We start from the raw sequence: 11,129 nt of genomic DNA, 5'->3' as shown, positions 1-11,129 counted from the left end.
AGCAGCTACCTCCAGCACAACACTCATGCTTCACATATAAACAGCTGATTTAGGAAAGGTTCTTTGCAAACAGCCTAATTAAGGGAATCGTGTGCTAGAACTACTCCCCTCTGCCAATTCACAGCTGTTTTCTGTAACGCTGAACTGTTAGACATGCTGCCGGCACTTCCCAAAAAGAGGGCAGACGTACTTGAAAGGTTGACAAGCAATTTTCATTCATCGGACAACACACGCTATCTTCTATTTACAGTCCAGACAGGTGTGGCACAGAAGGGAAGCATGAACTGAGTAGACAGATAAACCCATGGAATGACAATACTTGTATTTAACATTAAAGAAGTAAGGTGACTGGACAAATTCTACATTAAGATTATTGAATGCTGTGCTTCCACAGAATTGCTATTTTTTTTAATGTTCATACCTGAAGGATGCTAATTTGAGTGCTCAGTGCATACTAAGACAGAACTCATCAACTTAGTATCTTTTAATATATGGACTTAGAACTACAGGGCCCAGAAAATTTTTCTTGAAGTGCCCCAGACTCCTATCTGCAAATATACTTCAAGAATCTCTCTTGTTTGAAACAAACAGCAGGGCTCAAAGAGTAACCACATTTAATTTTTAGTTAAGTGACATTCTTCTGCCTCATGTGTAGTCCTACTTGGACTTAACTCCAACATGAGAGAGATTCAAGCTTGCTAAAAGCTGCTATAGAAACAAAGAATTTATGACAAAGTATATGAGTAAAGTCTGACAAAGAGTGCTTGCACTTGAAAGCTCACACCCTGAATAAATCTTTGTTGGTCTTAAAGGTGCTATTGGGCTCTGATTTTATTAGGACTTGGCTGCCATTCTTATGATTAATCAACCTTAGTCAAATGATAAAGTTTAGATTTTCATTTATACTGGATTTTAAGTGGAAATTTTACACAATGTATTTAGGGAACGTTGTTCAGTTGTAATTAAAAATGAGGAGTTTTCATGCTGGACAAAACAGGGCTTTAAAATAGTTTGGTTGTGCTCACCCAATAACTCCAGATAATGTCAAAAGGTCAGCAATAACGAAAGCCCATTACACCTGTCTTGAGCACCCATTCCAAACTACACAATACTTCATGCAACATTTTTATTGTAAAAATAATTTAGATTAACTTTACAGCTGACCTTTACAAATTGGAAAGTACAGAGAACTGGGCTTTTTAGGTATACCACCTCTGAATGTTAAAAGGTCCCCAGTTTACCTGCATATTTGATAACTGGTACAGTTACACAAGCCATTTACTGAGCCAACATTTTAACAATGAAAACTGCAGTCAAGCTATTGCTACCATTACTAATAGACATGCAAAGGGAATTGAGAACCCAATTTTATTGGAAGATATTCTAGTAATTCAATTAAAGCCAAGTCAGCTGCAACTGCACTATACTAACCAAAAGTTCTAAAATAAATGCATACTGGACAAGTGAGCAAAGAAAAGATAAACATTAACCATTTAATGGCTGGCTACTTTTACAAATATGTCTTTTTAGGCCCTATTATTTCAAGATGCACTGCAGCATATTTAGGTCTTTTTTCAGCCATAAACTATTTTGCTCCTGTCTGAACAGTCTTCTTCTCATCAGCTGCTTTCTGCTTTTGCTGCATTATTTCAGAATCTCTGTAAAGAAAAAGACAAAGAGTTTCTGTATTTTTATAAATTCTACTTCTGCAGTTAAATCAATAGATAAGGCATGCTTTTTAAGAAATCCATTTTTCTTAAAACTCAAGCTTCCACAATTCACCAGATTATAATTCAGCGAATACTTGCTCAAGACAGTTTCATTTTAACCCCCATCAGGAGTTAAAGATAAAATCACAATCATTCAATGTTGATGATCGATACACATTAAGAGTTAGAACTTCATGCAACTTACCTTTGTTTCCTCTGAGAAGCAGACAGAGCATCCTCTTTTCTTTTTCCTTTGTTCTGTTCCTGTGTTTTCTTCATGTTCTTCTGGCGAGCAAGTTCACGCTGGTTCCCACCTATAAGTACAAACAGTGAAAAGGATGTACCAAGTACTTTACTTACAGGTACTTTAATATTACATTAGGGTCAAAAGTGTCATACCCATTAGCTGCATAACAAAGGCTGCTGTCAATATGCCACAACCGCCCTACATAGATTCTTAAGTGCATCAAAAGGAGACAAAAATAACTCTGAAACCAAATAGTCAATCTGCTCCATGGTTCAACATGCAACTACCCCTGATATTGCACTTCCTCCCCTAGATATCCATACATAGTTATAAGATGTCACTTTCAGTAATAAGACCTGAGACAAAGGCACCAGAGTGCTTTAGGAACATATAAGTAGGGATCCAGGATACTTGCAGTGGGAGAGTCAATATTTCATACTTTTTCACCCCTTCTTGTTCCTTTGAACTAGCTCATCAGCAGTGAATCCATATTAGTAACTTTGTCCTCTATAGCAGCGGTCTGCAACCTTTCCGTGGCTGCGGACCGCTGCCACGGGGTGGGGGAAGAGGGCAACCCGGGGTCCCGCGCATAAGCAGACTTGCCATGCATGCGTGTTTTCGTCCGACAGGGTCGGAAACACGTATGCGCGGCACTTTTGCGCATGTGCAGTCGGTAGCGCAAATGAGCATGCGTGGCAATGTCGCAAATGCGCAAAACTGCCATGAATGCGCGGTTGCGGCCCTGCCAGATGCAAACATGCATGCACGGCAAGTCCATGCATGCGCGTTTGCGCCGACGGCATGCCGGCAGCCGTGGGTCCCTCTTCCCCCACCCCTCCTGAAGCAAGAAGCTTGCCGGGGTGCAAGCTAATCAGCTGCTTCGACGGCCAATTTGCTCGCAGCCTGGCGAGCTTCTCGCTGTGGGTGGGGGGGGGGGAGAGGGAGCCGTGGCCCAGCGCTGAGGCCTTTGCAGCCCGGCACCAGCCCGGGGGTTGGGGATCACTGGTCTATAGGGTAAACATTATCTGCACTTTTGCACACAATTCTCCATTTGGGACTTTGTTATAACCTCTTTTTCCAAGAATCTGGATTTTACTGCAAAATTGGGTGTCCCATCGTGTTTTCATAACGATCTCCCTTCCCTGTATACAGCCCCAATATGTAACTATAAATCTGTCGTGTTGAAAATCAGATCTAATGATGCCCTGATAATTTTTTCCTGCTATGTTACAAGAACCTTATGTCATACTTCTCAGTTTAACTGCGCTACTTCCAGTCCTCCCATAATCTTTATTTACTGAAAAAATTAACTGCTACAGTACTGTATACTTTCATCTGTGTTTCACAGATTCTTATCACTACTTAGCTTTGTATTGTGGACACCTACCACAATACACTGAACACTATAGTCACCAAAATGATGCTTTCCATAGGACACATAACTGTATACACTTACTTATAATGTGTGCAATTGGGTGTGTATAGCAGACCTATGCATCACATAGAATCATAGAGTTGGAATCATAGAGGTACCTCCTGGGTCATCTAGTTTAACCCCCTGCACTATGCAGGACACTCACAACCCTATTGCTCATCCACTGTAACCTGCCACCCCCTTGAACCTTCAGAATCAGCCTCTGTCAGATTGCTATCCAGCCTCTGTTTTAAACATTTCCAAAGATGGAGAACCCACCACCTCCCAAGGAAGCCTCTTCCACTGAGAAATCATTCTGTCAGAAACTTCTTTTGGATGTTTAGACAGAATTTCTTTTGGATTAATTTTATCCCATTGGTTCTGGTCTGTCCCTCTGGGGCAAGAGCGAACTTTGCTCCATCCTCTATATGGCACCCTTTTAAATACTTAAAGACAGTTATCAGATCCCTTCTCAGTCACCTCCTCTCCAGGCTAAACAGACCAACCTTTCTTCATATATCTTGGTCTCCAAACCCCTCACCATCTTTGTTGGTCTCCTCTGGACACGCTCGTTTGTCTACATCCCTCTTCAATTGTGGTGTCCCAAACTGAACACAGTACTCCAAGTGAGGCCAAACCTGAGCAGAGTAAAGATGTTTAACAAGAAAATAGAACTGCTGCAGCCTCCAGTCAAGAGTGTGAATTCCTTAAATGCATTTTACTTAATCTGATTAATTCCAGCATAGGATTTCCAGGCAAACATTTCCATCACCACAACGAAGTTAAAAGCCATCATTGCTCACAGGGCTACTGCAAAACACTGACTCTATGGCTCAATTAAACTTTGGTTTGTTCAAGCAACTGAAGACAGATCATCCCATTAACTATTATTAGTTGGCTCCAACAAATCAGGCAATGAAACCATGGACATCAGTTCATTAGCCACAATTAAGTCTTCACTATAACTTTTGGTTTGATATTTTATTGCCTGAGCTAATTGATTTGTTTCCAATAAAAAAAGAGTCCAGTAGCGCCTTTAAGACCAACAAAGATTTAGTCAAGGCATGAGCTTTCGAGTGCATGCACTCTTCCTCAGATCACTCTCAAAAGCTCACGCTTTGAATAAATATTTGTTGATCTTAAAGGTGCTACTGGACTCTGATTTTATTGTGCTACTTCAGACCAACATGGCTACCTATTTGAATATATCCTGATTTGTTTCCAGTCATTGTTTGCAAACCAGGATACAAGCCTGATCTATGTGGGAGAGAGAATGAAGGCAATCCAGGATTATAATGACTGCAATCCAAATATTGTTCCATAAACTAACCATGGTTAAAATAAACCATGGCATTCTCTGAACTGAGTCACAACCTTACAACTTACCTTACCTAATTTATAATAAATCCATCTAAACATTTCTACAGACTGAGCTGTTTCTGCCCATGGAGTACAATATTATCTCTAGGCCCACTGCAGGCCTAAAATGCTTCTCCTAGTGAAGAGGGACCAACAGGAGCTGAAACTGGTCTGTTTGCATCAGCACAACCAAATCAAGGATTCTCATCTCCTAGAGAAAATGCAACATCACAACATAGTTTCTTTGAGCATTTTATGAAGACAATGTAAACATGTTTATGCACACTAAAAATGTAGCTTCTTTGAGAGCCAGATCCTAGCCAAATCAATGAATTCAGACACTGGACCTTACACAAACCAAACTGTTTGCTCTGCAGCCACCTGTACAACAAACTGCTTAAAAATGTTAACAAAGCTGTTTCTACAGCCATACATTTTATTCAAGTTATAGTTCCAAACCAATGCTTAACCCAGAATCAAGATGATTACTTGAAAGATGAAGTCCACAAAACTGGCTTTCAAGTAAGCCTGCAAAAGTCACACCAATGACACCCACCTGACATTTCAACAAAGCCACAGTATCAGCATTTGTTAGAGAAGCAACCCAAGCATCCCTACATAGGGCAGTCAGGTTGAACGGCAGCTTCTGTTTCCGCTCCACTTCAGACTTCATTTCATACAGAGCCCAGCCCAGCCTTCAAGAGAACCCGAGGGATAGAAAACCCATTTGCCCATGCCCTAGTTAATATCGGTGTTTTAGACCACTTTCCCCAATCCCCAGGCTACCAGACCGCCCCAATACCCTTCGCTATGCTCACCAAGCAGCTCTTCCGCAAGAAGGGCCGAGCTGAAGTAGCAGCCGTCCTCAGGACCGACCCCTCTTGACAGCACTGCAACCCGATACCGCCGGGAAAAGCTGCCTGCCTCCCTAAGCGCCGTAGCAATGGGAGACGGCAACAGAGGCGGCCCAGGAACTTTGGCCCGTCTTTCCTTAGCGCCAACCTCTCACGCCTGAAGCCTGCGCGTCTTTATTCAGAAAGAGGCCCCCGCCAGGGCAGGAGGCCTCGCCTGCCGCCTCAGCGCCAGGCTCCCTCCGCCCCACCCCGCGGCTGCTTCCACGGAGGCGGAAGGGACGCCTGGCCCACACAGAGGAGCCTGTGGTCTGCTCCCTGCCCTCGGTCGGCTAAGCGCCCCCCCCACCCCCACCCGCTAGACCAGCTTCTGCCTCCACAATCGCCGCCCACAGGAGAGGCGGCGCGCTCCACAGGCAGCGGCGCCTCCCTCTGGCCGAGAGCCACCGCCAGGCCTGACCGCTCACAGCCGCAACGGCGCTCTCAACCATCGCTGGGAACCAGCGGCCGGCTGGGCGGCTGCGGCGAGCTCCAGCGGGCCTAGGAAGGGGGGCGGCCAGCGAGCCGCGCGTCGAATACTCACGGGCCATGGCGAAACAATAACCCCAGCGGTAGCGGTGGCGGCAACCGTTCGGCACGAGCCTTTACAACTCCCACCAACCGCTCCGACTGCCAGAACCTTCTGCGCGCCCCGCCCGCCGGGGCGCCGTTTATGTAGGGGCCCGCCTCTGTGACGTCACCACGCCGGGCCACGCCTTCTGCCCGCCTAGCTCCGCCCCCATGACGGTATTGAGAACTGGGGTTCGATGCGTGGCTTTGTTATTGTTCTACGATATGGGGGGAGGGAGGAGGCCGCCGAGGGGAATCGCTTCAGACGGAAACAAAACAAAAGAGAGATTAAAATGAGTACCCGTGTTGGTCTGAAATAGCACAATAAAATCAGTCCAGTAGCACCTTTGTTGGTCTTAAAGGTGCTATTGGACTCTGATTTTACAAAACAAAAGAGAGAATCAAGTGGGTAGCCGTGTTGGTCTGAAGCAGCAGGACAAATTTAGAGTCCAGGGGCACCTATAAGACCCACAAAGTTTTATTCAAGGTATGATGATGAGCTTTAGCGTGCAGGCACACTTCCTCAGAGACAATACAATCTAAGGAAGTGTGCATGCACACAAAAGCATAAAAATCATCAAACTGTACTGTAGCATTAGTTTTCAAGGGCTACTACCCACTGATCTGTTGGCATGGGATCTCGCCCACAAAGGTTTATGGTAGTACAAATGCAAGGCTTTCATTTGGTTTTTGTTCTCTTAGTAGTTGTTGTTGACAGCATGTAATAGAACTGCATTTGCCTATGTGCACTTACTTGGAATTGACAGTGGAATTTACTTCCAGGTAAACCTGCATAGAATGAGGCCAAAATGGATAGGTTCCCATGATGTGGTTTGTTTATAATTTGAAGGTACAAGTCTTTTACTTTCTAATAAAGTCTAGATTGATCCCATGTGTTCTCCCTTGGGATAGAAATCAGATATACTGTATATTAACAGTATTTTGAGCTGAATTCAACCAGCTTTAGAAACAGTTAAATCATAATATAAACACATTTTCAGTGTTTCCGGAATCTGGAGAACACAACAGAGAATCCGTTTTTTCCAGTTTTCCAAACTGACAACAAAATACTTATACAGACATCTCATATATTTTTACACCACCTTGTTATCCCTTGTTATGTGGAGGAAAAGAGTCTGCTGAATCAGACCAGAGGTCCCTGCAGTCCAGCATCTTGCTTCATATGATGGCCCACTTCATAAAGTTGCCCTGGAGGACCATCAGCACGGGTGGGCCAAACTGTGGTTTTTCAGATGTCCATGGACTATGATTCCCATGAGACCATGCCAGCAGGGTCTCATGGGAATGTAGTCCATGGACATCTGAAGAGCCACAGTTTGGCCACTCCTAAGGTAAGGCCTGGAGGCTGAGGTTCCCCCTGCTGCTGCTTTCCATCATCAACATGCTTCAACTGATCAATGGTATGTGAGCAACTAACTATATACAGGTTCAGGCATTTGCTCTCTATATAAACAGAATTATACTGACCCCTTACAGACTGACAAAATGCCATAGATGCTTTCGTGGACTAGAACACTTCTTCAAGTGCAGTGACTGGCTTCTCACTAAATAGATTGTTTAGGTGTAAGAGATACAGGAGAATAAGCAGCAAGGTGAAGGGGTCCTGACATAGGTTAATAAAATTTTATTCTCAAATGTCTGTAATGCATCCCACTGTTTGTTTGGGGTTTATTTTTCGCAGCTCTCTTGTTTGTTTAATGCCCGTTCCAGCTTGCTCTGGATGTTATGGAGGCTTTGGGGCCTTGTATGGGTTAATAATTCCTCCTTTTCATTTCTAAAATATTGTTCCCAAGTGTGTGTAATACATTTTGTAGTACTCTTTTTTTTTTTAAATACTTGTTCCAGGTCGTTCTGGCTTTTACCCATTGAGCCTGGGAGATGTTCAATCCAGATCTGTGTGGTAGGACAAGAGGTTGGGAGGTTGTTGGAAGTACAACAAACAAAGTTTGCCCCAGATTAGAATATAAATGCAACTAGCTGTGTGTGCTTTTCCAGTTCTTCATCTGGAAGCACAGCCTCTCAGGACTGTACTAAGAATCAATGTGATGTGAAAAATTGTGTGAAGGGCAGGTTTGTGTCAAAACAATTTACTGGTTGAACTTGGTTAGTCATGAAGAAAAGGCAGGATTGATTTGCACTATTATCTTATGTTAAGAATAGCCATGCTTTCTGAACAATGTCAAAATGGAAAGAAAGAAAAGGAAGCATACTTTAGTAATACTCACTTCCTTTCTTCAGATTAACACAGCTATCAGGTTCACACTATTAGCTACCACTAGCCAGGTCCTGGGTGTGGCGGGATACAAGTTGAATCTTAAATAAATAACAAATATGCACCTAATTTTAACAAGTGTTTCTCTTTAATTTACTAATAGAAGAGTAATAATATAATATAATGGGTAGATTTCAAAACATAGATGACTTAAAGGGAAAAGAGAACATTGCTGTGTTTGCGAATGAGATTGATCTGGACAGCTATATTTCAGGTATCTGCCATGAAGTAAAGCAGTTATACTGAGTGCCTTCAAAGCCATGGTTGTCTCTTCGACATGCCATCTGCAGCTCTCTTGAGCATCATTTCCTGTGAAACCTGACCCGTGTTGGGGTAATTTTATTACTATTTTTCGCCTGCCGTCTTAGTAGTTTTAGTAATGTAATCAAAGGTAACTATGGGGGTTTTATTATGTTTTATTCTTTTATTGTTGTAAACCACCATGAGCCCAATTGGGAACGGTGGTATATAAATCCAAAAATAAATATAAACTATAGACTTGAGATAACACTATCAGTTAAATATTTACGCCACAATTTATCCATGAAAATTATGTCAAAGTTTAGTTTTAGTTGTCCTTTCCTGCACTTTCCCCAATATAATATCTTTTTTAAATGTGTGGTGACCAAAACTGTACACAGTATTCCAAATCAGACTGCACCACAGATTTTGAACAGGGGCATTATGATACTGGCTGATTTGTTTTCAGTCCTTTTCCTAATAATCCCTAACATAGCATTTTCCTTTGTTATTGCAGTTGCATACTGAATAAACATTTTCAGTGACCTGTCAACTACAAGATCTTTCTCCTGGTCAGTTACTGGCAGTTTGGACCCATTAATATATATTTAGTTGAGTTTTGGCTCCAATATGCACTACTTTGCACTTGCCCAAATTGAACCTCACTTGCCATTTTGATGGCCATTTGACAGAGTCCTCTGGACCTCCTCTTAGTCCTCTCTGGTTCTCACCACTCTGAACAACTTAAGTGTCCTCCCAAAATATAGTCAAAGCATTGCTTACTCCAAACTCCAAATCATTAATGAACAAACTGAAAAAAGCACCTTATTTAGTACCAAGCTCTGCAGTACCCCACTGCTTACCACCTTCTACTGAGAACACTGCCCGTTTATACTCACTCTATTTCTTGTTAATTAACCAGTTTTAATTTACAACACGACTTGTCCTCTTATTCCATGACCGCTGAGCCTTGTCCACGTGTTTGTTTACCTCCTCAAAGAACTCTAAAAGGTTAGGGAGGCAAGTTCATGGTTGGCAAGTTTGTTACTAAGATGGAAACAGGAGCATTCTGTTTTTCCTGCACTTGGGCAATATGGTAGTAGTTGGCCAAATTTTTGTCGTCCCTTTCAATTTATTTGCTGGACGGACGAACAGCTCCCATCCCTTCAAACTTTTCCTTTGCATTATTTCTGCTCTTTTTTATGTAATTAAAAAACCTGTAATAAAAATTTAGACCTCAGCAGAACTTCTGCAGAATCCTACTGTTAAGAGTTTAAGAACACCGAAACACAAATGCCGGGCAAGCGGACCCCTTTACTCCAATGGGCTGCAGAGCGTATCGCACCGCCACCCTCCCTTCGCACTTCTACGGCGGATTCCACCGCAGCGTCGCTTTCCGCAGGTCCGACACGTAGGCGGCATCTGGATCACGTGGTGCAGCATTCTGGTCGCTGTGGTGTCGCCGTGTGATGACGTGGCCAGCGTGTTGTCTCGCCGCAGCTGACAGACCCCGGGAGGGAGGGGGGCAAGGCAGGGCGGGGAGCGGGGCTTGGACCGGCTCGGGCCGATGACATGAGGCGGCCTCGCCGGCCGGAGGAGAAAGGCGACGGTGGGCTTTAGCTGGGGTCGCAGCCTCTCCGTCGCGCCGCCATGTTCCGCCGCTCCAGGTTCAGCGTGAAGCCCAACGTGAGAGCGAGCGCGGCGGGTCGGGGGAACAGCGGGAGCAGCTCGGAGGGCCCGGCGGCTCAGCATGCCCCGGAAAGCAGCCCTTGCTCCGCTGAGGCGAGCGGGGATTCCCTGCTGGGGCCTGCCGAAGACTTGCAGCACGGCTGTAGCAGCAGCAGCACCACCAGGTGAGCTCGGCCGGCCTCTGGCTCCAGCACCGCCTATTTTTCTTCTCCCGTAAAACTGAGCCTGTGCCTACCGGGAAGCGGATGAGCCACAAAAGCCCGGAGAGGCGCTGTGTCTTGTTCGCACTTGCCTCTCCGGCGTGCGGTGACTCGGTGGAGGCGCGCTCCTTTCCGCTAGGATCGGTCTGGGGAATTCAGTTGAGAAGAATCCGCTGCACGCGTTGGATAATGCACTTGTCAGTGTGCTTTTGCAGCTGCATTTTCCCGTGCGAAAGTCTGCTTTTAAAGTGCAGTGGAAGTGCTCTATCCAGCGGGTGCAGAATGAGCTGAGGGAGCTCTGTGCGGTACAGCAAAAGGTCAGTCTGGTTCAGCACAGCTTTTCCTAGAGCGATTAACCAGATGCTGCCGGGTAGCTCAATAGGAAGGAAAGAAGGCGTCAGCATCCGCTTGCTGTTGCCCTCTTGCACTGTCTCCGAACCTGGAGGTTTTGTCAAGCCATTATCTAAACATCTAGAAGTAGAAGAGTTGGTTCATATGTGCTGCTTTTCTCTACCAGG

General features: G+C 44.5%; 2 protein-coding genes across 4 annotated transcripts in view; one reads left to right on the top strand and one right to left on the bottom strand.

Annotated features, from left to right (window-relative positions):
• Positions 1-1,112: 1,112 nt before the first annotated feature.
• SERF1B (small EDRK-rich factor 1B) lies at positions 1,113-6,318 on the bottom strand. Of its 2 annotated transcripts, XM_077347452.1 has the most exons (4): positions 6,164-6,263; positions 3,877-4,008; positions 1,915-2,023; positions 1,113-1,658 (listed from the first exon to the last, which is right to left on the bottom strand). In XM_077347452.1, exons 2-4 carry the CDS (start codon positions 3,884-3,886, stop codon positions 1,586-1,588), a joined length of 192 nt encoding a protein of 63 aa, XP_077203567.1. In that variant the 5' UTR covers positions 3,887-4,008; positions 6,164-6,263; the 3' UTR covers positions 1,113-1,585. The 2 variants fall into 2 exon arrangements, with proteins under 2 accessions (XP_077203567.1, XP_077203568.1); XM_077347453.1 differs by lacking the exon at positions 3,877-4,008 and having other exon boundaries at positions 6,164-6,318.
• Positions 6,319-10,248: 3,930 nt separating this feature from the next.
• BDP1 (BDP1 general transcription factor IIIB subunit) overlaps positions 10,249-11,129 on the top strand; it is a 60,820-nt gene continuing 59,939 nt past the window's right edge. For both annotated transcript variants that reach the window (XM_077347444.1, XM_077347443.1), the window contains exon 1: positions 10,249-10,575. In XM_077347444.1, the coding sequence (XP_077203559.1) occupies positions 10,373-10,575 (203 nt within the window). In that variant the 5' untranslated portion in view covers positions 10,249-10,372. The remainder of the gene's footprint in view (positions 10,576-11,129) is intronic.

The sequence above is a fragment of the Paroedura picta genome, chromosome 7, assembly GCF_049243985.1.
Source record: "Paroedura picta isolate Pp20150507F chromosome 7, Ppicta_v3.0, whole genome shotgun sequence".
NCBI lineage: Eukaryota > Metazoa > Chordata > Lepidosauria > Squamata > Gekkonidae > Paroedura > Paroedura picta.
Note: the sequence above shows the minus strand (reverse complement) of the source record. Positions and strands in the feature narration are given on the sequence as shown.

Bases quoted from the DNA above. Each gene is read 5' to 3' on its own strand.
- SERF1B (XM_077347452.1), bottom strand. The intron at 1,659-1,914 runs GTAAGTTGCATG...TTTTCTTTACAG, and splicing joins GCTTCTCAGAGGAAACAAAG to AGATTCTGAAATAATGCAGC.